General features: G+C 37.7%; 3 protein-coding genes across 9 annotated transcripts; 1 reads left to right on the top strand and 2 right to left on the bottom strand.

Moving 5' to 3' along the window:
* The first annotated feature begins 466 nt into the window (after positions 1 to 466).
* On the top strand, positions 467 to 14850 carry LOC110429178 (chromatin modification-related protein EAF1 B-like). Of its 2 annotated transcripts, none has more exons than XM_021445080.2 (23): positions 467 to 836; positions 2160 to 2366; positions 2489 to 2543; positions 2620 to 2717; positions 2812 to 4276; positions 4384 to 4503; positions 4697 to 4972; positions 5697 to 5882; positions 6082 to 6162; positions 6407 to 6464; positions 6543 to 7057; positions 7180 to 7233; positions 7748 to 7805; positions 7925 to 8115; positions 8219 to 8272; positions 8367 to 8447; positions 8707 to 8841; positions 8958 to 9074; positions 9842 to 9942; positions 10103 to 10318; positions 10489 to 10780; positions 11689 to 13541; positions 13949 to 14850. In XM_021445080.2, exons 2-22 carry the CDS (start codon positions 2224 to 2226, stop codon positions 13456 to 13458), a joined length of 6066 nt encoding a protein of 2021 aa, XP_021300755.1. In that variant the 5' UTR covers positions 467 to 836; positions 2160 to 2223; the 3' UTR covers positions 13459 to 13541; positions 13949 to 14850. The 2 variants fall into 2 exon arrangements, with proteins under 2 accessions (XP_021300755.1, XP_021300754.1); XM_021445079.2 differs by having other exon boundaries at positions 10405 to 10780; positions 13949 to 14848.
* Positions 14851 to 15869: 1019 nt separating this feature from the next.
* LOC110429181 (Homeodomain-like superfamily protein) lies at positions 15870 to 17186 on the bottom strand. Its single transcript, XM_021445088.2, is given in 2 exon segments — positions 15870 to 16728; positions 16731 to 17186. Coding segments are annotated over 2 exon segments (822 nt in total). The 5' UTR covers positions 16891 to 17186; the 3' UTR covers positions 15870 to 16066.
* Positions 17187 to 17418: 232 nt separating this feature from the next.
* Positions 17419 to 24289, bottom strand: LOC110429179 (Sec14p-like phosphatidylinositol transfer family protein). 6 transcript variants are annotated; one of them, XM_021445084.1, is made up of 16 exons: positions 23797 to 24289; positions 23394 to 23436; positions 22993 to 23305; positions 21852 to 21951; positions 21371 to 21637; positions 21223 to 21300; positions 21019 to 21120; positions 20851 to 20900; positions 20653 to 20752; positions 20401 to 20490; positions 20204 to 20296; positions 19961 to 20042; positions 18826 to 19223; positions 18661 to 18735; positions 17742 to 17913; positions 17419 to 17661 (listed from the first exon to the last, which is right to left on the bottom strand). In XM_021445084.1, the coding sequence occupies exons 2-15, from the start codon at positions 23398 to 23400 to the stop codon at positions 17857 to 17859; spliced, it is 1812 nt and encodes a 603-aa protein (XP_021300759.1). In that variant the 5' UTR covers positions 23401 to 23436; positions 23797 to 24289; the 3' UTR covers positions 17419 to 17661; positions 17742 to 17856. The 6 variants fall into 6 exon arrangements, with proteins under 6 accessions (XP_021300759.1, XP_021300760.1, XP_021300757.1 ...); XM_021445085.2 differs by having other exon boundaries at positions 17419 to 17656; positions 23394 to 23540; XM_021445082.2 differs by having other exon boundaries at positions 23394 to 23540.
* Between the last annotated feature and the right edge of the window lie 1227 nt (positions 24290 to 25516).

Consider the following 25516-nt stretch of genomic DNA (forward strand, 5'->3'; position numbering starts at 1 on the left):
AACCATTATTATGAATAATAATATTTTAATAGTAGCATTTGATATTTCGAGAATATACATGTACATCCCTTATTCATTCTATTTTGTTTGTCTAATTGTTTTTTTCAATGTTTCGAAACAAAGCTCTTATTCTTTTTTTGAATATTAATATATTAATATTTTTCATTTTTAAATTTATTTATCATAATTGTTTAAACTTTTTGATGTAACAAAATCACGGAACATCATTTTATATAGAAATTTAAAATTTTTTATTAAATAATTAAAGTAAAAATATTTTTCTTAAATCCGTGAGGTAAAAAAATGGGAAGGAAAGAAGAATATAATAATATAGAAAATTGTAATAAACTGACTAAAAAGCCCAAAGAGTACCCGAAAGCTAGAAGCCCTCGGATGCTCGTCGTCTACCTCAGGAAAAACCCAAGCCCATTACTCACTGAGAGGAGTCGCATAGTAACCCCGAAAAGCAGCGAAGCCAAACAAAACCTACACACAGAAACAAAAAAGTAAAAAAACAAAAACAAAAAAATCACCAAAAAAATAAAACCAACTATTTTTTAGAGAGCGAAAACGAAAAAATTACACAAAGGACTCTTGATAAAGGGAGACTCGACAACGCGCTCATGGCTGGCATTTGCAGGGAGATGTTGCATTTTAGGGTTAATTCGTGTCGTTTTGATTGAGGGCAGGACGTTGAGAAGGGTTCGAAGCTTCAAAACCCTAGGAGCGAGAGAGAGGGAGAGGTAACGAGAGTCTTAAAAAGAGCGGGAACGTTTCAGGTGCTCCCCGGTGCTTTGCCCTAGCTCCCAATTGTTCAACTCCGTATCCCAATTCAGGTTATTTTCGCGCTTAATTTTTGTTCGTGTTTTCTTTTGTAAACCCTAGAATTTGAGTAATGTTTCAAATTAGGGCACAATTTGCGTGATTCAATGCGTTTAGGGTTTCTATTTCTCGCTCTTGTGCTATTTTTTGCGCGTTTCGATTGAATGCTTGTGGATTTACGTGCTAAGTGGTCTTCTTATGTGTTTATTTACATTAATTCGAAGTTCAATGCCGAGGAAGCTCATTAGGCTCTACGTTTCATTGTTTAGCTACTGATTTTTGACTTCTAGTGGTTTTTTCCTGGAATTTGAAGAGAATTGCTGGTGCCAAGCTCTTTCATGCTATTATTATCTTCTTCTATATGTATGCTTATTTATGATATGAAGTATGCATATTGGATGGCAGTGCTAGAGTAGTTAATTACTATAATTCAGCGTTGCTTTAGGCATTCCAATAAATGGCGGGGTATGCATTTCCTTTTCGAAGCTTTTTAACTGTACTAAACTTAGTGGCTACTCATGCAAGTTCAATTTGTTGTCTGAGTTTTCCAATTAATATAAGGTGGTGAATGAACTTTAACTGCCTTTTGTGATAGTTTGGTTATATTCAAACTACTATGGACAAGTGGGAAATTAAGAGGTAAAAATATGTGATTGATGTGCTATTGATGATCTACTTATGTAACACTTTTTTTTTTCCTTCTGTCAACTCATTGCAGAAAAAAAGAGAAATAAAGTAGGAAGCACCTTTATTTGCAGGAAAATCACTCTTGTGGAATAATATTGTTGCTCCTTAACCTTGTTCAAGTCATTATATGCTTACAATTTGTTCTTTCAAATCAATGTACTATTTTCTTTCTGAGGAATAATCTGTATACAGTGATCCTTCTTATGGTAAACAATGCATATGCTGCATGCATAGTTCGTTCGTTTCATGTATTTTTGTCCATTTGTTCAGAGTTTCTACCTTGTCTTTCGGTGTTGGTTTCATAAATATCTGAGCTCCTGATAAACTTGCTTTTCTTTAATTTTCTTGAGTGAGTTTGATGATAGCAGTTTGCAATCAATTTCTACAATTGTGAATTGTGGCAAATTTTATTTTATTTGATTTTTTTTGCTTTCTTTGGGGACAAAACTTTAATATTTATTGAATGAAGAAAATTGTTATTACTGAAATTGTGAGGGTGACTGCAATGCAACTGACTGGAGGTAAAACTATATGTTCATAGTTGTTGCTGCCTCTTTGCAATTCATTGTTTGCCTTAGTTTTACCATTTTTGGCTACCTTAGTTTTATTTACTGTATTTGTTATTTTGGTTTTTTCTTTTCCATTTTTAGGTATTCAACAATATCTTCTTTTTGAATTGATGGGAGGGGCAAGCCTCTAGATATTTAGGTAGGGATGCATGGATGTAACTCAGGATCTGCTCTCCTAGTAAATGCTGAGGTTGATTCCATGGGAGGGGTTGTTGATGGCGGAGTCGGGATTGGTGTCAAAACCTCTCCGCGCAGAGCTGCAATTGAGAAGGCTCAAGCAGAGCTTAGGTGATGCTTACATTCTATTTTTGTTTCCTCATACCCCTTCTAAATTTCCTAGAAAACTTGGTTCACATCCGTAAATGCAGGCAACTTGTTTTTATTTTAGTTTTTGCTCTTGTCTGTAACAGGCAGGAGTATGATGTTCGAGAGGAAAGGAGAAGGGAACTAGAGTTTCTTGAGAAAGTATGCATTTTTATCTTCTCTTGCTACGTCCAATTTTTTATAAATTAAAATTTACCATAAGATGCTTTGCTGTCAGGGTGGCAATCCCCTGGATTTCAAATTTGGCAATGCAGCTTCAGTTAGTGTCCAGTCGACTTCTCTCACTGATCAGCAAGCAGAGCATTTTGTTACCAGGTATATTCTTTTTACAGCTGTGTGTTACAGAATTATGGTTCTAAATTGTATTGGAGTAATTGGCTGATGCTTCCTCTGTCCATTATTATTACAGTGAAGCGAAAGGTAGCTTTGCACTGACTGCCTCACCTCATGGTGATTCCGTAGAGAGTAGTGGTAGACCAGGGGTTCGTGCAGTTTGTGAACCCAATAGTGCTGATAACCTCCTACTTTTTGATGGTGAAAGTGAGTTGCCTGAAGGTGAAAGAAAGTCTATGCATCCTCGTAAGAGGAATACTGTTGCTCCGTCAGAACAATCTTCTCAGATGGATGGGACTCAAAATGCCAAGGAATCTGAAGATTCTGCTATTTTTCGCCCATATGCTCGAAGGAACAGGTCCAAAATAAATCGAGATGGAGCTCGATCAAGTTCGACGGATATGGTTCAGGGTCGAGGTGGTCATGGCTCTTCTTTACCTGCTCGTGGAGCATCAAAGGATGTGAAGGCTTTGACATCTGAAATAAATAACCAAAAGGACAAGAATAATCCCTCTGTTAATACTGCAAAATCTGCAACTTCAAATGGTGATTTGGCTTCAAAGGTGATAACTTCTGATAATCAGTTGAATATGGAGTTGGATGGTGGTCAGGCTGTGGAAGATATGACTGAGCAGTCAAAAGCTGATCTATCTGAAACCAAGGTTGATGCTACAGCTTCCAAAAGCGTGACAGACGACCTGCCTAATGAACCTGCTCCAGTGGAGGCTCATAAATCTCCAGTTAACTTGGCTTTTGAGGAACCTGATCTTGTCAGAGGGAAGGAGCAGGTAGTTTCAACTGGTCTTGGATGTCCCCCTGGTACAGGTGTGACAAAAGCTGAAAATGAAATTGGTTCTAATCAGCTGAATGGCTTTGGTGATGCCAAAAGAGATAGGAAAAACATACCAAATGAAGGACAAAATAGCAGTGCAGCAATAGGGTCAAAGGGATTGGATTCGGAGTCCTCTTGCACACAAAACAGCCTAAGCTTAGATGTAAATAATGATAATGATATGTGTATAAATCCAAAAAATGTTGATTCTAATGGAAAGCCCATGGAACAAACGTCAGAAATAGAGGAATCACAAAACTTAGCTGTTGCTGAATTGGCAAAAGAAAAGAATGAGATCAAGGGTGTTGATAATGCTGCTGTTCTCTGTGATACTAATACTTCTGTGAATCAAAATCACTCTGTTAAAGATTCTTTTGTAAAAATGGAGGAAGAAATTAGATCTGAATTGCAAAATGAGGTTAGTTGTCCTTCCAACAATGAGGCGCAACAGAGCAGTCATGCTGTATCAGAAGCTGATAGGAAAGTTTGTACTTTGTTGGGTGATGATGCCAACTCCAACAAGGAAATTTTTTCTGCTAGTAGGCCTCAAGGCACAATGGATAACTCTACTTGTGAGATTCCTCAGACGACTTTATCAGGAAGAACCTCTATTACTACTGCTGATCCACAAACTAGTTCAGATAATCATGTCAAAGTGGTGGACAAGGCACATGAAGATTCCATCTTGGAAGAGGCACGGATTATAGAGGTGGTTTGTTTATCTTATTGATTGATATATGCCCAGTGATTTCTTAAATTTAAATAGAACTTTTTTGTCTTTAAAAAGCTTAAAAGGTCTGGCTTTATGGTAAACAGGCTAAACGGAAAAGGATTGCAGAGCTATCTGTTGGTACATTACCCTTGGAGAATTGCCGAAAATCTCACTGGGATTTTGTCCTTGAGGAAATGGCATGGTTGGCAAATGATTTTGCTCAGGTATTATTTTCTTATAGAATATAAAATTAAATTCATCTTATGCATTCTTCTTGTTCTTTTTCCCTTCTTATTGAGAACTTTTCTGTTTATTGGCTTTACTCAATTAATGTACCTGTATATGAAGTTGACTAGAGAACATAATTGACAAAATTTGCCTATAAACTTCCCTTTTTCATTCTTTATGTGCTTATAGGAGCGTCTTTGGAAAATGACTGCTGCTGCTCAAATATGTCACCGTGTTGCTTTGACTTCACGATTGAAATTTGAAGAACAGAATCAGTGTTGGAAACTCAAAAGAGTAGCTTTAACCCTTGCTAATGCTGTCATGGAGTTTTGGCATTCAGCAGAGGTGCTTCTAAATAGTAAGGATGCAAGTCTTGGTCCAAAGAAATGTGACCATGATTTGGTAAGGTCAAAGGTAATTGAGGCCAGTGAAGTTTCTGAGAACAAGACTGCAGAACTTGATATGGTACTGGTTATATTTTTGGACTTTTCTTGGTCTTTATTTTTTAATCAATATATGCATGCCTCTCTTTCTGATGATAGAAATGATGATAATTTTGTATGTTTGCTTATTAATGTTGGTGCTTGTTTCGTTTATATTCTTCAACTTCAGTTATCAGTTTTGTATGATCAGTCATGTTGTTAGCTGCTTATAAGTTCTGTTATTCAATACACTGTATCTTTCACATGCTATGAAGGTAATTTACTTGATCTGGGGAGGAAGTGACTTTTTTTAAATATGTAGAGAAGAGGTTGCTGGGAACTTAGGTAGTTATATGGATTGTAGTCATGTTTTCCTATTTGGATCTTAATTGTGTTTTCTTATATATATGCTCCCATGGTTTTCTAAGTGTGTTGACTTGCTGCAGCTGGTTGGATTATTTGATGATTGAGCTCATAGAGACTCTGGATGATAAGTTAACATTCAGTTGAAAATTCAGTTATCAAACATTCAGTCAAAAATTCATAAATGCCTTTGAATTCCAGAAGTAGGATCCAGGATAACCACTTAAATATCTGGAATTGAGTTATAGCTCTAGGGCTGTTTGGTCTCATTCTGCCCTGCCTTCCCGTTTTTGGTCTTGTGAAAGATGCCGAATGGTTCCCTCGTATTCATGTTCTAGTTGTGTCAGATCCTTGAAATATTGTTCTTTCTTTCTTATCTTTATGTGAAACATGTTATGGAGCAGGATACAAGTAAGGAGCAGCAGGCCCCTGGAGAGAACAATGAACTAGCTATTCGGGCATATGCACTCAGATTTTTGAAATATACCAGCTCTCATGTTCCATCACTTCAAGCTGAAGCACCGGCAACACCCGACAGGATATCCGACTTGGGCATTATGGACATTTCTTGGGATGAACACCTAACAGAAGTATGGCTTAAAATTTTTCATAGCTTTTCAGGTTCATTTATAAATTTATTGTTGGCTTTTGATTGTAACTTTTCGATCTCTTTTAATAGGTTGTATGTGTTTAGCTCTACATGCTCAATTGTGGAGTTCTGTAACTTGCAGAAATAGTTTCTTTATGTTTACATTGTTTGCTCAAACATTGTATGTACTTTATCTTCAGGAAAGCCTCTTCTATGCAGTTCCTTCAGGTGCTATGGAAACCTACCGAAGATCTATTGAATCTTATTTGGTACAGACGGAGGTAAATGGGGGTCTTTTAATGAGTTTATACATGCTCTTTTTGTTTTGCTTCCCCTATATCTAATGAGGGAGAGTATTTTATAAAAAAAATTCTTTCTGGACTAATGTGAATTCATTTGAAAAAACATCAGTCAAAGTTATCTTGTAGAACATATATGCATTTTGTTGCTAATTTGCTCAAAAGGCAGCTATTGAAACTTTTCTGCTCAATCTTGCTTAATATTGAATGATATTTTCTTTTTCAGAAAACTGGGAGTAGTGTGCAGGAGGAGATTGAAACTTCTGTTTATGATGCTGGAGCAGGTAATCATGACATTTTTTTGTTCTGAGTTTGTTAGCCATTGAATAATCTTCTGTTCCTTACAACTTCTTCGAATCCAGAGTTTGGATATCGCGATTTTGTGTATGATGAGGATGAAGGAGAGACCAGTACGTATTATTTGCCTGGGGCCTTTGAAGGTAGCAAATCATCAAAACTAAACCAGAAGAAGCGGAAGAACCCAATGAAATCGTATCCTGCAAGACCATATGAAATGGGTGCTGATTTGCCATATGGAAACTGTGCACAGCAGTCCATGTTGATAGGAAAAAGGCCTGCCAGTAGCCTAAATGTCGGTCCAATTCCAACAAAACGTGTCCGCACTGGTTCCAGGCAGAGGGTTTTAAGTCCTTTTAGCAGTGCAGCTGCTGCTGGGGGTTTACAGGCACCGGCAAAAACAGATGCTTCTAGTGGAGATACTAATTCTTTTCAGGATGATCAGAGTACTTTGCATGGAGGCTTCCAGATCCAGAAAAGCATGGAGGTTGAGTCAATTGCAGACTTTGAAAGGCAGCTACCATATGACTGTGCAGAAACACCTACAAAACCTAAAAAGAAGAAAAAGACCAAGATTCCTGTAAGTTGCAATTCTTCTGTTTTAACTGACACGGGGCGTTTGTTTATCCCTGGAATGGTGTGGATTATTTTTGTTATTTGTCTTCATGGTTTCTAAAGGTTCCAGAATTGTGTTTCTTGTAGGGTTCTGCGTATGATCAGGGTTGGCAGCTGGAGTCTACTGTTCAGAATGAACAGGTGAATTTTATTAGGTTTTCCAGGTTGCTTATGTTGACATAAATGAACTTTTTTCTTTTATTTTGCTTCATCATTTTCTTTCTAGCTTAAAATCGTTAAGAATTTCAACTTTTCTCTGCCTGGATGAGTGATTACCTTTTGAGGTTCTCTTGTAAGTTACTTATGAAAGTGTAATTTTATCAAGCAAGAGATTCATTTTCAAAGGTATTACTGGCTTTTAAGTTGATTGCCAAATTTTCTTTTGAGTCGGGTTTTCTTCCATTTCTTCAATCAAGGAAACTTTTAAAGCTGAATTCATTTTAGTATTTTCAATCTTACATCCGACCAAGTAATAGTAGCAACAAAGTTGACTTCCTGTTTTCCATGGTAGATATGAGGGTATCATAAGTATAATTATGCAGCATTGAACTTTATCTGCATGTTCTTCTGTTCTTCCCTCTTGTTTGCCTTTTTGTTCTACATGGTAATTTTCTAATTGATAATCTCATGCTTGATGGTGCCTTTTCTTTTGCAGAGGGATTATTCCAGAAAAAGACAGGACAGTCATCATTTTGATTCTAATGGAACCACTGGTAAAGCTCTTTGTATATATATATGATTTAATGGTTGGTTACTTGGTTGGATATATCTATCTGGTATTCTGATATCTTTTGTTCTTCACCCTTCACATTTTCGATTGCCTTTTTCTTAGGTTTATATGGGCAACATAATGCCAAGAAGCCAAAGATAATGAAGCAACAGCCAGATAACTCATTTGACATCACTCCAAGTGGATCTATCCCTTCACCAGTAGGGTCCCAAATGAGTAATATGTCCAATCCCAGCAAAATCATTAGATTAATTCATGGTCGTGACAGGGGTAGAAAAGCCAAAACACCTAAGGTATTTCGCTCTTCTCCCTTTTGTTTGATAGTCTGGTTGATCATGTGCTTCCTAGGTGTCTTGGCTCTGGTGTAATTATTAAAACCATGTAAATTTTTTCCAGATGTCTACTGGTCAGCCAGGTTCTGGTAGTCCATGGTCGCTATTTGAAGATCAGGTTAACTTTTGTTGTCTTTTCTTGAACTTATTCTTCAATTGCTGTTAAGCACTGTGACCAGGCCCTTGAAATGTTATTGTATTTATATTTTCAGGCACTTGTTGTCCTTGTACATGACATGGGTCCAAATTGGGAGCTTGTAAGTGATGCCATCAACAGTACTATTCAATTTAAGGTTAGTACTCGAGCAAAATGTCTTTACAAACATATTCTGTCATTAAGGGCTTCCTTGTCATGTGTCTGAAATAATTTTAATTTGCCACCAATGATGCGTCTATCCTCTAAAAGTGCTATTTGGTCTTTCATTTATCTATATATTTCTTTCTATATCTGCAGTAGACCTACTTGTTTTATTTCCTTCTTTTTCCCCTCACCTCCTCCCTTCCACCTTCCTCCATTTGGAAATAATCTCATGAACTTCTCAACATGTTCAGTGCATATTCCGCAAGCCTAAAGAGTGTAAGGAACGCCACAAAGTTTTAATGGATAGGAGTGGGGATGGTGCTGACAGTGCTGATGATTCAGGTTCTTCTCAGTCATATCCATCTACGTTGCCTGGCATTCCAAAGGTTCTGTCTCTCCTCAAAGCTAGTAGATTCATATTTGATAATGTATTGATGTGGGACATATTACATTGAGCTAATTTTTCTTCTATGATTGGCTTCAATTGCTGTATGTCATGCAGGGAAGTGCCAGACAGTTGTTTCAACGTTTGCAGGGGCCAATGGAAGAGGATACTCTTAAGTCTCATTTTGAGAAAATTATACTTATTGGCAAGAAACAGCACTTCCGTCGGAGTCAGGTACATTTGTGAATTTTAGATTACATTTATTTAATCTCTAGAGTTTCTGCATGTTGGTAGTTATACAATCAAATCTGGCTGATTTAATCAACTAGTTGAAGGTAATCTTTTTGTTATCTTGAGTAATTTCATTTTTTCAGTTTTTTTTTTCGTATCAGGTTGATGCAAATTCTGACTATGGCATTTTAAAAAGACTTTTGTGCAATGTTAATTTAATTTCTGAAGTTGCATGGGACTTGTTGATATAAAATATACTAGATTTGCTGTACTCCTGTCATTTTGAAACATTTGAATCTGTGCTTCAAGGAAATTGGCAAACTGGCACTTGTTTGCATTGTGTCTATTATGCACAGTTGCCTTCTGATTGACACCACTGCACTGTTATCCTTCTTTTTAAATAAAAAAATATGTGGATGATGTTGTGCTACTTGAAATTTTAGATTTTCTTTGAAAACATTGAATTGAATTAACTGTCTGTGAACTAGGGATGTTGTGCCCCACTGTTCGATGCACTTTGTTTAACATTAGATTGTGCTCTTAAAGAATTTTTGAATTCTATTTCAAACTAAATTTATTCTACTTTGAGAAATTTCTCACCTTTTGTTGAACAATTGTGTTAGCATTCAGTGGTGTGGCAAAAAGTATGGAGTTGAACAAAAGCTGCAGGCTTAATACTTGAAAGCATCTTAAATTTTCTTTGTTTTCTTCACCTTGAGTCTTCCAAACTTTCCTGACTTGGCCTTTATATCTTGTTCTGTGTTGTGAAGCATGATAACCAGGATCCAAAGCAGATAGTGCCAGTCCACAATTCTCATGTTATTGCTCTTTCGCAAGTTTGCCCGAATAACCTTAATGGAGGGGTTCTAACGTAAGCTTTGCTTGCCCTTTTTGATTAATGTTTTAGCTTGTTAATTCATTCATCTTTGTTAGCTTTTCACTTTTACGTTTTTCATTTTTCTTCTTATTAAGTTGTCGCTTTTAATGCAATGTGATGCAAAATGATTTTATTTTTTGTTGTCTGGATAAAGGCCTCTTGATCTTTGTGATGCCACTTCATCAAGCCAAGATGTTCTACACCTTGGATATCAAGCTTCTCATGCTAGTGGTTTAGCAATATCGAATCAAGGAGCTGTGGGATCAATGCTTCCTGCCTCTGGAGCAAATTCCTCACTGCAGGGATCTTCTGGCATGGTTCTCGGCAGTAATTTGCCATCGCCATCTGCCCCACTCAATGCATCTGTCAGGTATTAAGCTGATGTGTAGCTTTCATTCTCAGTGGGTATACTTTCACATACTAACGGCACAAATTCTGGATCATATTTGCTCTCAGGGATGGTAGATACGGTGTTCCAAGAACATCTTTGCCAGCTGATGAGCAGCATAGAATGCAATATAATCAAATGTTATCTGGCAGGAATATTCAGCAGTCCAACTTGTCTGTCCCTGGGGCTATTTCTGGATCAGATCGTGGGGTTCGTATGATACCTGGTGGAAACGGTTTGGGCATGATGTGTGGGATGAATAGAAGCATGCCAATGTCAAGGCCAGGCTTCCAAGGAATAGCATCATCAGCAATGCTGAATTCTGGCAGCATGCTCTCCTCCAATATGGTGGGAATACCAACCCCTGTGAATATGCACTCTGGACCAGGTTCTGGTCAAGGAAACTCAGTGTTGAGACCACGTGACACCGTGCACATGATGCGAGTAAGTTATGTACTTCTCAAAGAGCAGTGTGAGTCTAAGCTTAAGCCTACTGGGCTTCCTTTATTCCATATAAATGGTTAATTGGTTATAGTTACAGACCAATAATCAGTATTAATTTTCCCCCCAGTTATTAGTGTAAATTATCATTGATTCCATTTCCAGAATGCGGGGACTTCAATCGTACAGGTTTGAATAAGGATTTTCAATTTTAATTATGGGGAATCTATTGAAAGTGTAAAGAAATAGATTTTGATCAACTGCTTTATGATAATTTATTAAGTAATTGGAACTTACAATGACTGAGGATTGCCTGCTGCAAAAAATCCCATCAGAGTGAATTTCTTTAATGACTGTAAACCAAAAATTTTTCTTTTTCCCTAGTTCTCTGGCTGACAACCAGAAAATACAATGTAATTGTTCCATTTGGAAGTGTGTGCTTCATATCACTGTGCCATATTGTTTGGCCACTAATGTCAGAAGATGAAATCTTCAAAATTGGAAATTTTGTTCCATTGAACTATGGGTATCTAAATAATGACTTTCTTCAGATGTAATGACTTACTGAAACTCAGGAATTAATATAGGCCATATAATTGGGGTTGTAGACCTCAATGCCTTCAATTTGGAGGATATTTTGTCTGGTTGAGTACAGCTGTTCTACAATCAATTGTTGATATTAACAAACCTTTGTTTAATATCTTTTTTGATTAGCTATTATTCTCATCTCTTAAGCTTTGAAGTATTCGTCTGGGTACAGAGCTGTGGTTCACTTGGCACTTACGTACTTTGTTAATTTAAAATAGCACTGAACTTCTAAATAGTTGATGACTTTTAACTCTATAATTCTTGTACATTATGTGATGGACGACTTCTAAATTAATATGATTTTCTTTTTGTTTTTTTAATAGCCTGGCCACAATCCAGAGCATCAAAGGCAATTGATGGTGCCTGAGCTCCAGATGCAGGCTCAAGGGAACAGCCAGGGGATTTCTGCTTTCAATGGGTTGAGTTCTGCTTACCCTAATCAATCGACTGCACCACCTGTTCAATCATATCCTGGTCACCCCCAGCAGCAGCAGCAGCAGCAGCAGCATCCAATGTCTCCACAGCAGTCCCATGGACTGAGCAACTCTCATGCTCATCTTCAGGGTTCTAATCATGCTACTGGGTCACAGCAGCAAGCCTACGCCATGCGCCTTGCTAAAGAAAGGCAAATGCAGCAGCACCAGCAGCGTCTTATGCAGCAGCAGCAGCACCAGCACCAGCAACAGCCACAGCAACAGCAACAGCAACAGAAACAGTTTGCTGCATCAAGTGCTTTGATGCCACACGTCCAACCTCAGACCCAACTTCCCATATCTTCTCTTCAGAACAGTTCCCAGATTCAATCTCAACCTTCAACTCAGCCAGTATCACTCCCCCCACTAACACCATCTTCGCCAATGACTCCTATGTCATTGCAGCACCAACAGAAACACCACTTGGCCTCTCACGGGCTTGGTAGGAACCCCCAACCTGGTACTAGTGGGTTGACCAATCAGATAGGCAAGCATCGTCAGCGGCAGTCCCAGCAGCAGCAACAGCAGTTTCAACAATCTGGCAGGCACCACCCTCAGCAACGACAGCAAACACAGTCTCAACAGCAAGCTAAGCTTTTGAAGGGAGTGGGAAGAGGGAACATGATGGTGCATCAGAATCTTTCTGTTGATCCTGCTCATCTGAATGGCCTTACCATGGCCCCTGGCAACCAAGCTGCTGAGAAAGGAGAGCAGATGATGCACTTGATGCAAGGTCAAGGCTTGTATTCTGGGTCTGGTATGAGCCCTGTCCAACCATCAAAACCTCTAGTTTCATCTCAACCTTTGAATCATTCCCAGCCGCAGCAGAAGCTATTTTCTGGGGCAACGCCCCCTTCTACAAAGCAACTCCAGCAGATGGCTTCTCATTCTGATAGTGGCACTCACGGCCAGGTTTCAACAGTGTCTTCTGGTCATACACTTTCAGCTGTGCATCAATCTGTCCTGCCAGCAGCTATGGGTCCGAACCACCAGCCATTGCAGCTACAGTCGCAGCCACACCAAAAGCAAGTTAATCAAAACCAACCTCCCATTCAAAGGATGCTTCAACAGAATCGACAAGTGAATTCTGATCCACCCAGCAAATCTCAAGCTGAGCCAGCTCAAGTGGACCAACAGCCCATGAGCAATGCTTCACAGATGGGTACAACCACAACCATGGCAATGCCTCAGGCTGGCGGTGATTCAGCAAACAACTTGGTACCAGTTGTTTCTCAGTGGAAATCATCAGAACCAGTGTATGATCCTGGTATGCCAAATGTAGCCACTCAAGTGGGATCCAGAGGGAGCCCTCCTCTTACAAATTCTGCTGGTAGTGATCCAGTACCTTCTGTCAGTCAAGGGTTAGGGCAGAGACAATTATCAGGTGGCTTACCCCCTCATGGGAATAATGCTGGGGCACAGTGGCCGCAACAGCCACAGATACAACAATCTTCCACACCGCCACCATCTCAACAACACCAGGATCAATTACAACAAGATCATCGTAATTCACCCCCACAACAGTTGCCATTGCAGCAGCAGTCACTACAGCAAACTCCGCATCTGCAAGCAGTAAAGGGCAGCTTGTATCACAGGCCTTCCAATTCTAAGCTGGAATGAAGCAATCTAGTGGATGGAGCAGTTCCAACAGCCTTGGGTCCTGTATGGTTGGGTTTGCATGCCCTTGTAACAGCAGTGTACAGGTAATAATGATTTACAGATTTAGGCTGACCTGATATAGTGATATTCTATGTTAGGTTGTCATCACTAGGAAAAAAGAAAACATAAAGAATTATCATAGTTGTAATATCATTATGATGATAAATTATATCCTCTCTCTCTCTCTCTTACATTGTTGCTTGAATTGGTTTTGTTGAAGCTTTTCTCTGATTATTAACTCCCAACACACCCTCTCTTGATTGGAGGCCTTTATCTCAAATTTTTTATCCTTGTTTACCTTTTAGAGCTAGCCTTGTGTGGGTGCTTGGGCATGTATACTATTTGGATTGTGAAAACCTGTTTTGTTCCCTTTTGTTTGTTTCTTTGGTATATAAATTTTCTTTCACTTGAATGGAGAGTGGACACTAATTACGCTGTGGGTTATATGCAGATGAAGCTGATTACTCCATTAGGGCATTGCAATGTGGAAAGAGGTGGTTGCTATTTGCAGGTTAGAAATTCACAGAAAAAATGGACTTTTTTTTTTTCTACTTTTTTTTTTGGGTTTTTGGGGGATTATGTATATTACCACTGGTTTAGAGTATTGGGAAGATAGAGACAGATATAGAGGCATTTGTACAGGGGTCTCATCTCCCTTATTTTGTACTTTCTTCCCCGCCTTTTCCATGGTCTACCTGCTCATGTGCAGAGGGGCCCTATTTCTTTTTGCCCCACTAGATTAGTGCATGTATTATTACCCTTTCAGTTCAAGTGGGTAGCAATCATTGTTATGGGCAAATGCCTTCGGAAATTTTGTGAATATAAGGTTTCTGGTGTTCAGTGGAATTGGAATGATCAGCATGTGTCACTGCCATGGACACCCAATGAATTATTGTAATTTGTAAGAGTCTTAAGATTTTCATAATGCAGCAACTTTCAATCGCTGATCCGTTTTCATTTCCACATCCTGCTGGTTCTTTTAGTCACAAGCCTTCCAACCTTGATGCCCGATACATTGTGCTTTTGACATCAAGTATTGTAGTGGATGTATAACATTGGTCCTAACCTGTTTTGAAGTTTTAATATCCAAAATGTGGTGGGATCTGATCTGAAATTCACTTTGGACCTTTGATTTGTTTCAAATTTCAGTCTGAGAAGAGGCCAACTTTTGATGGGGACTCCAGAAAGTAGTATTCAATGTCAATGTAAAAAATTTTCTGACGATGCTGGCATGGTATTTGATCTTTATGGGTAATTATTCGTGCTATGTTTTACTTGGCCCCTGCAACTACACTTGTGTTCTAGTGCAGATTATTTCCTGAATTAGCTATAAATTATGTATAATGCGAAGTTAACAGTTTCACTTTTTGCTTCGTTCTGTGTCTATAAGTTTTGATCTTAATTGTATGAGAGACAAAAGGGTTGTCGCCTCGAGTCTGCCGGGTGGTTATTGAGTAGCGAGTATAGCTTGAAAGAATATTCAGTCTAAATTCCCAGGTTGCAACTCTGGCATATGGGTCCATTCAGGTTACGATATAGACTACAAGCTTTTGAATGATAAATGAGGTTTCACTAACAATGATAGTTCCTCCCCTGTTATTCAATGCGTTCAACTGCGGCATACATAGGCCATCCAACTCTACCCATGAATGTGTGAGTGAGACAGACAAAAATCACCATTATCATGCATGTTTGTTTATAAACTGCTTCTGGGTTGGTTGCACTCTCCCCTTGGGCAACTAACTAATATGTTTTATGGCATGGTTACTTGCCAAATTGCTAACAACATAGTTTGTGTTTCTCTCAGCAGCTTGGGATTCCAACCAAAGACCGCCTAATCCGCTTCCTTCTAAAACCCAACAACAACGCGTTAAACAGAAGCAACTTCAGCAAAGTTTTGGTGAAAAATGTGGAGGAATACTTCAATTGCAAGGAAAATCAGCAACAACAAAAAAAAAAAAAAGAAGGAAGTTGAATCAGACTAGGTTGAGTGTACTGAAGAGGAATGCACCAGAGAGCCATAATATTTCCCTCAAATCACCGAAGAAGATGTGTGCACGTTCTCTCCAGTGAACTCTTAAAAGCATGAAACAAGCATAATGCAAGCTGCAAGCAAGTAGAAAAATCAAAGCTTCTCTACGGAATCATTCAAGATTTGATTCCTTACCTGTGTATGGAGCTCCAACCCTAACCCTCCAAATATATAGATATAAATACATGCATAAAATAAAATTGAAAAAATTGGACATGCCCATGTTTGAAACAAACCCGTATAGGACACAGCATCCCCCAAGGAAGCCATAGTATTTTAGTTATATTACAGCAGCACCAACACACGAGTAAGAAATTCATAAACAACAGCAAACAATGGATAATTAAGAAACATGATATCTTCTTCTTCCTTGGACAAAAATTTCAGAGAAAGATAATAATAATTGCACATAAAAAATAATAATAATAATAATTTGTTAGCTCCATCCAAGTAAGTCTATACAAGCTGCATAGAACAAGAATTGAATCATTTTAACCTTAAAAAGGTTTCTTCAAGAATCCATTTCTTCCTCCAGCTTCACTCTCTGCTTCGACCCAAACTCGCCGCGATCACGTCCACAATTTTCCTCTGTGAATCCAATATCATCTCAATCCTTCTATTTTCCATTTCCATTCTCAACCTTTCCGTCTCCTGCATCATTTCCATCCTTTTCCTTTCCACCCTCATAAACCTCTCCGCGAATCTCTTTATTTCCACTGCTAATTCCGCTCCCCTGTTCTCTTCCACAACTGCCACGTCTTCATCCCCTTCCCCTTCCGGTCTAACCCTTTTCCTCACCCCACTTAAGAGCCCCGAAAACCGGTTCACAACACTGGGCCGCCGCAAAATATAATTAATACTCCGGCTTTTACTAAACTGGTTTTCTTCTTCAGCATCTTCTTCGTCCTCCTCAACCACGTCGTCGTTATTGTCGTAAATATTTCCAACTTCATGTCCATCTTCGGAATAAAAGTTCTTCCCTCTGCTTGGAACCAAGGAAGTCAACGGCCGAGCCGAGATAGGCAAAGGCCCGTGCTCGAGAGTTTCCATGGCTTCGTAATAAGGCCAAAGGGAGGCCGAAGCGACGCCTTGGCTTTCAGAGCGGTAACGACGACGGAGCTTCTCCATCTTGTGACGGCACTGGAGGGCGGTTTTGGCGGCAGAGTCGTCGAAGAGGCCGCATCGTGCGGCGACGGTACGGCGACTTCTTCCCATTGGCTGGCTTTGAGTTGGCCGCGTTTGAGAGAATACCATTTCTCTTGGTAGGCTTGGATTAGATTGAGGGTTTCTTGGTGGGTCCACGGAAGGGGTTGGGGTTTTTTGGCGGGTTGCGGGTCGGCTGCTGGAGATGGATATGACATTATTTTTTTATGGGGGATTTTTCTTTTTTTTCCTTGTTATCTTTATAAGGATTGCGCAGGGTGGGGAGTGGCGGCGGAGGGGGTGGTAGGCGGTGGAGTGGGTGGGATAGGTGGAAGAGGTTTTGGTTTCCATTTTTTAAAAATGAATTGGATCCGGATCCGGATCCGGACCTAAAATGTTGCTCTGGATCAACCCTTGGAATTCAGTCCCCCTAACATCAATAAAAATGGGCCGACTAAGTGTTCCCCTACGCTATTATTGTGCATGGCCCATCTCACGGGAGGAAATATTTTGAATCCCACCTCTTGGCTGGATTTCATTTGAAGATTTTCCCTTTCCATTTTTGGTTTTTAATCAAGTCTTATTTAAAGTTCATTGGATTAATTGGGAAGTGATTATTATCTATTATCATTCTATTACTCACTCCATTTTGATAGACATCAATTGAAATCACAGATATCTTTGCTTTATGATAGTCAAAGATTTGCAGTTCGAAGCATCTCAAACGCCAATGTAAAAGTACAAAATGCTGAAACATGTCTCTAATTTCCTTTTAATGTGTATGTTTATTGTTATGAACGAGTTCGCTCGTATACTTGTTCTCTACGACAAAGACCAAAAAATGGGGGGAAAATCATACTATGTACAGAAACTTTAAAACCTATATGCACAACTGCATCTATACCTAGCATGCTTCTTCTCACAGAGAATTTAATTCCCACATACTAGCTCTCTCCAGTGATCTGACAGCTGCCTTGCATCAACCTTGACTGCCAAAGAGAATAATATAATGAGATGGAACATTCAGAATGTGAGAGAGAGGTGAGACTAATGTAAAGAGTTAGTCAACCTGCTTGAATCAGCCAAAAGAATTCCAAATCTTGCAGTTTTATCATTGTTGAGAGACAACAGAAGATGCATATTGGCTACCTCAGCACAATCAAGCAAACACGCAAACTGCAATTTCATCTTCCTGGGTTCAAAGGTTTATAATTTCTTCGCCAACATGAATATGTCCCCTGCTAATGCCACAGGCAATACCATCAAAATGTGCACTTTATTTGAAGATATACAAAAGCAATCAATTACATTACTAATTCCGTATGTACAAGTAACGAATGAAATATATATACATATATATTGCCCAAGTACTTAAAAGCCAATATATTTCCATGAATGACAGACAAAATTACATATTCTACGGATAATACAACATGAATGCACCTTAAATTTCTGAAAACTCAGAAGAAAATAATGGAACCTAGATGAAAGGGTATTTAGGGAGTCCAACTAGCAGGTTTAGATTTCATACAACACAGAAACTACGGGTTTTCTTTTTCTCGGGAAGCTTTGGTAACAGCTTTACTACCAAATTGCAACAGCTTTTGTTGTTGTGGAGCATCTATGCTTTCCCCATATTTCTTTTGGCTATAAGAAATGGATAAATCAAGAATTTCAACTATTCAGGCATACGCTGCACCTATTACTAACAAGTATCACTGTGATCATAATTTGAGTAGCATGGTGAAACTTTATTTCCCACCCAGGCTTGTTTTTATTATAAATCTGTTCCACTATTCATCATCTAGTTCATACACCTTGCCATCTGGATGGGCTGACATCACAGCACCTAGGCAAGCAATCAGAACACGGGCTAGCGTGACAAATTACTTTCCTACACTAAACAGTTAAAACTCATTCTTATCTCCCTAAGGAAGCAATACCAGACCCAGTTTTATATTTTCTTCCCCGAGGAAATAGAAACTTACAGGTAAGTTGTTCTCTTTTAAATGTTCCAATGACTCAGCAAGCTCTACTTGTTTTGATGCAGTTGCAAGCAATGCCTACAAAAATTAAGTCTGCGTTCAGTAACCAGATTGTACAAAGGCACAAAACTGGTTGCAAACAAGACTAATTGTAGAAAGAGGTCTTACTTTCTTTGTTCTCTGTAAATCTTGTTCAATAGATTTAATACGATTCAATGAGTCAAGAAGCATGTCTTCTTTTTCAGGAGGAATTTTCGTGGGTTTGTTATAAAGCTCCGTTACCAACGTTTCCAAATGTTGTAGCCTCTGCCAGCATGGATGGAGTGAGTCCTCTTCTACTTCTGACAAAATACCATTGTCTAGAGAGCCTGAGCCTGCCATCTGGGGATTTGACTCATTTTCTGTTTGTCGTCTTGCATCTTGCACTTCTAAAAATCTTCCCAGTCCAGGGACTAAGAAATACATACATGCTAACAATTTGAATACAAAGTGAAGCACTAAACTCATTACATGGAGACCAAACTTCTTTCCTGGATTCCTTGGAGTAATATCCGGAGTTAGATTATCTGTCAACAGCACCAAATTAAAATGTAATATTTAGCTTACATGAGATAAATTAGCATGGCCAATAAGAAGTTCAAGTGCTGATAAACAGGACATAGCATTCTTATGCAATAATGGCAAGTCAGATTCATTAACAGTCTAAAAGTCACACTTGAAATTTTGATTGAGCATTCAAGTTCAAACCCAGCATGGCCACTAGTTTGGCTTAATCCTACACTTGAAACCAGAAACAGAGTTACAGGCTTCCATATCCTAATCAAGCAAGGTTGGTTGAGCATAGCTTGTCCTACACATGGCAACATTTATTAGGGCTACTAGTTTTGCTTAATCCTGCCAGTATTGGTCTATAAGATAGTTATTTGTTACGATATAGTAGCAACTATATTTGTTAAAAGTTTAAGAGTCACACTTCAAAATTTGATTGGGCATACAAGTTCAAACGCAGCATGGGCAAAGAAAGCACACGCAGAACTACAAACTTCCATATCTTCAAAGCATGGGCAATAGGACATAGTTTGTCCAATAGATTCCAGAAAATTAATTATTGCTACTGCTTATCTTTATGCCGCCTTTATTGGTCTAAATGATGGTTATTTACTATGAGATAGTTGGAACAACTATCTGCAATTACATGTTAGAACCCTACCACAAAACACATTTATAAAAAATTGAATGATCTGATTTGAATCAAGAACATAAGCACAAATCCAATGTTCAAATAGGATTGCTGAGTGCTCACTTATTGAACTAGCGTCTTCAATTCTTGCAGCAATTTCTGATTCAGTAATGCCATGCATAGAATTAGAACCATTCATCCTTACCTGACACAAGAATTAATAGATATTAAATAATATTTTTGCAGAGTAGCACAAAGAAACAAGGATCATAAAGTTTAATCGCTAGAACAAATTCATAATTAAAGTTAAAACATAAAACAGAAGTCAGAACAGCAAGGTACAACCGATTTCTTTGAAATACTTACTTTGTCAGACAGTGACACTAGTTGCATGAAATCTAAGGTATCTGGCCTCATATCAGATACTGAATCAGCATAAGATATTTCACTACTTGCAACCTGCAAAAGAACCAATTAACATAGAAAAGATGGAAAGCTATATGATGATAAATTGATAGTAAACAAATGGGAATTTGATCAATAGAAAAGGGGGTGGGAGAAACCTTAGTAGACAAAAACTTGACTTCCAAATTGTCATTCTCGGAAGAACTTTCTGTTTTCCTCGAGTACAAGGCATCTCCCGAATGTATCAACTGAAAATAGAATACGGGCATGACATTTAGGGCATCAAATGATAATCAGGGCATCAGTTTGGAGCCTAATTTCTCAGACATCAAAATGCATGAAGAGAGAGGAATGCTACTAAAGCTACAATCATTTCTACATTTTCCTTTGAATACTGACAAGGATCCAACCTTCATTATTTCTGGGTTATTCCAGGGTCCCTTGTCTGATCTAAGACACCCACCATCATTAGGGCATGAACAAGTTCCACCAAGAAACTCTGGCAATTGGCTGCTTGAGAGATTTTTTGACAAACAAGTTTAGTTACAAAAGTCAGAACATAAGCAGGCAGTCAGATTATGCAGTAATAATACAGAAGTAATCACAACCTTGGATCAATAATCTCCAATAATTTATTATGAAATTTGTTCCCAAGAACCTGTATAATCAAAGAATACTTGTTCATTAGTTGAAATCCAACCTCCCAAAATTGAACAAAGCATGAATCAAGGTGTATATATATTTCTTCATGATCACATGTTTCAATATTCTTGTACATGAATCTTTGCAGTAGTCCTTGGATCAAGAAAGCCTTTTGCTGTGTTCCATAGTAGTTTGAATCCACTTCCAGCGTTAACTATGTACATTTGATGCAAAGTCTGTGGAGAGAATGCTTACATCAGTAACAGTTGAGGAATTTATGCATGAATAAGTCAGATATAATATTTTTTTTCTTCAGCTTAATGAAATAATTAAGCCACCTCAGGATAGTTGTCACCATCAATTTTCTGCATGCGCATTACAAGATCATGTGCAACCTTGCCAAAGCTCATCCAGTTCTGCATAAAGGACATAATGAGAAACATAAAATTGCATGAAATGTATGTTCTGTAATTTATGAACACTAACCAACCCCTGCACATCTAATATTGTGGTTGTACAATCTATGTGCCTCTTCGCAGCAATAGAACAAGCTGGAAACTTCTCCATGAAAGCCTTCTCAAAACCCTGTACGTGATATTTCAAAAATCTGTCCACTGTAGTGGCCTTCATCAGCTTGGTAGGGTCAATTTTACCAATTCTTTCAATATAAACAGGGCGACCCTGTTTGTCTACACCATGGTAGCCGTGCGGGTAACAGTGCTGGACTTCTTCGTATTCATCATATACAAAATCCTGCACATGCATCATAGCATCTGTTAAAACTATGAAAAATTAAACTATTACCAACAGAAAAGGTAGCTAGCACAACTTTCAGAATCAACTAGAAAAACTTTTACAGCTGCCAGAGACAGTAAAACATTTGTTGCTTATCTCCATCAACTAATCATAAGTAGAGCAGAAGAAACCTGAATAATCCAAGTTTAAAGATGATACAAGCACTTTTTACCTGTATAATAGTATCTACTCCGTACTCTTTCCTCCAGTTTAGCATATCTTCCCACATCTGGATTGTTTTATCAAGGTCAAATTTCCGTGCTTTCAAAAATCTGCAAAAACAAATTCCAGATTTTTGAAATTGAATAAAATAGTTGAATGGAATTTTTTTTCTTTTTTGAAGGAGTGCTTGGGGTGGGGATGGGGAATATTGATTATAGCAGAAATATTTGTTTTAAAAAAAACAATTTAAAGTGGAGCCGAGCTTCAACATCTGGTAGGAGACGAGCTTTACTGGATTTGAAAGCCTAGCCTAGAGTAAAATCAGTGGTTAAGGAGGGGATTCACCAGCTTAACTCCTAATCAGACACAAACTCTAAATCTCAAGCGTCACTACAATTCCAGAAGAGAAATTTGCATTATGTCTATCTAAAGCACAAAATTCCAAGATACGAAATCATTATTTTATTGGAATAAGAGGCTACCAATAAATCATTCTCGTTAGACAATAGAATTCTAAACAATTTATTTTAGAGGGAGATACACTTCCAAAATTCTTGCTGCTACAATTTTGATGATGAAACCTAGTGCAATGACCAAACTCAGTAAAGGGAGCTGTTGCAGTTCATGAAATAAGTAAACTGAAGTTGATTTGATATAGTGCACCAGGCATCCACTCTTTGTAACCAATAAACTGCCAACTAAGCAATCAAGAAACATATCTGATGATTTTTCTTAAAATCCCAATGAACCTTTTTTCTGGAAAACCTACACATTTTATACACGTCAAGCTTAAATAAACAATCCAAAAATTGCCTTCTCGATTACTGCTTGTGAAATAATTACAAACTCCTAAGAAAGACAGGAAACTTTGAAAATTCGAGAACATATAGGAAATATGGTGTTCAGTAATAAACAGATAATAAAATTCTTCCTAAAGTCAATTTTATACAATTCAAAGCTTGAAATGGATTGCAATATTCAGTACCTTGTCATTCAAGCTATCGCGGGAAACCTAAAACAGCACAGTTTTGCTTCAATAGAATGATCTCATTATCTTACCAACATAGTTTAATGTTAACTAACCACACAAAATGAATAGCAAACTTTCTCCGGAAAACTACAATAAAAAATCTAATAATTGGTTAGATTACCTTAACAAAGTATGGTAATCATCATGACGTGGCGGAAGCTGATCTTTCGCAAGCAATGCCTGGCGAAAAGCTCTAACTGCTTTCTCTTCCTCCGCATCTCTTACATCCTCGATTGAAATTGCAGCGTATTTGCCATCAGCAACGCGTTTACCTCTCTTCCTTAGACCATGCGTTAGCTTCGTTGAAGCAGTCATCGCTTTTTTCTTCAAAGATCTCCCTCGCGTTGTTCTTCTTTTCTCGTCCTCAGACGTCTCGAAATCCAAATTCCCTTCCTTTCTGAACCTTTCATTTTCTTGAACCGAAATTACCTCTCCTGAGATTATAGGAAAAAAAATCAATAAACAAATCACCATTTTGATCTCAATTTCGTTAGAAACAGGGTAAAATTAGGCAAAATTTACCAGGCATTGTAATTTGTATCCGAGATCGAGATCAGAATTGTATCTGCAACCAAACAAACGCAGAAAATCTCAGAAATAATGAGACGCTGTTACTTAATATCCCAGCAAATCTTCCAGATCTGTACGATTCTCTGTTACAGCTCGTTGCTGTTGACAAACGACGAAATTGACCACAAATTCAAACAGAAATGGACAAAAAAGGACACGCATCAGCATTTACAGAAAAAAATCATTACTAGTCAGAAAAAGAGAAAAAGAAACGAAATTAAATCGCATCAGATCCAAAAGTGAAGACCATACCAAACACGATTGAAAGATCAAAACAGAGCCTTCAATTCAATGGCATTATTATTGCTTCAATAAATAACCACATAATAAAAAAGGAAAACGTATTCGAATATACCTCCAAAAAAACCGCATTCATTTCACAAGAATTAAGAGAGATTAAATTCACGAAAAACGGATGATTGAATTTTCAATTTCTCTCCTTATTTCTTTATACATATATATATATATATAATAATCAAAGCCAGAGCTTAAAAGAAATGAGAAAAGAAAATCTGTTGCTTTAGGTTACAAGGCGGGCTTTTCTCTCTCCAAACGGAAGGAAAAGCTTTCTCTCTCTCTTTCTCTCTATCGTTTCTAGAATACTTGTAAAAGCATTGTTTCTTGATTTTTTTTTTTCTTTTTGGGGTCTGTTAGCTAAGGAACGTAGCTGACGCGTGTCGTTGTCAAAAAGCCTTTTCTTTTTTCATTTTTTAATACAAAATTTCGTTTTCGGAGAGCGAAATCGAAACGTAGCGTGGAACAGCCGCTTCAGCTACTCAAGTGGTGGTGGTTCCGTTAACCATTTAACGCTTTTTATTCGTTGCTTTGGCCTGGAAAGGGGGCGGGGTTTCCACGTTAACCGCCGTTATTTAAAAGAAGAGTGGAGTAACAGATTATTAGGTGCGGTGGAGTCCACGGTCGGCGTAAAGCAACAAGCCAATAACAAACTGCCTTTTTTTTTTCTTTGTTTATTTTAATTTATAAAAGGGAAAACCAATAGAAAAATGTTTGGTATGGAACACGTCAAGTGACACTGAGGTCGTGCCACGTGGAGATTGGTTGGCAGGTGAGACTATAGGAATCGGCTGACAGAGGCCAACCACGTGCGCTTACAATCAGACCACCACCCCCTGCGTTGATTCGGTGAGTGGAACCCACTTTTAATAAAGGGTGTAGATTTGTTCTTCGGAATTTGATCATAACTTAATAGGGATGCAAATCAAGTTGACTTCATTTGGGATGCAATCGAAACAAATGGATTTTGTCGCATATTATAAACCAGAAATTCCGTCAATCAATACAATTTTGTTTTACTTGGAAAGAATATTTGCTGACATGTAAATGGAAATGAGTGTAATTGAAAAAACAGTTATTAAGAGGACATTTATTTTGAAATTTAATTAAATTTTAAAATGAGACAGGCAGCTGCTTATGGATTTTAAAGTCAGAGCCAAGGCATTTCTCAATCTAACATCAAAACATTGAAGCATAGTTTCTTAACAAAAATAAAAAAGAACGAGTTTTCTATGTGTATTTTTATATTTATTCTCTTATATAAAGATGTTACAGGGTATTTGTGAGTATTCGATTCGATTATATAGAATTAGGGTATCTTATAATCGAATTAAGGTAAAATTTGGATAGTAATTTGACCACTTGTATCGGGTTCAGATACCACTTTTTGGATACCCGATACCTGAACTCAATTATAAATATATTTTTTAATTGTATGTAATTAAAGATAAACTTATATTATTAATTAAATTAATTTATAAAACTATGATTATTAATTAACTTATAATATCTTTTAATACATATATTTTATATATTGTGTTAATTTATAAAAAATTACAATTGCTATTATATATATACTTTTAGTATATATTTTTTATATATACACATGTTTACTTTCTATTTTATATTAACGTTACAGAAATTATAACGTATAAAATTATTATTTATAATATATACTTATGTGTATATAAACTTATAAAATATATATCAAAAAAGAAAATGTAAGATTAAAATAATTTTGGAATATAGTTATTTTTTTTAATTTCTTGGACAAACCCATA

This window comes from Theobroma umbraticum, unplaced genomic scaffold (assembly GCF_002168275.2).
Source record: "Theobroma umbraticum cultivar Fairchild unplaced genomic scaffold, ASM216827v3 scaffold_44.0, whole genome shotgun sequence".
Lineage (NCBI taxonomy): Eukaryota > Viridiplantae > Streptophyta > Magnoliopsida > Malvales > Malvaceae > Theobroma > Theobroma umbraticum.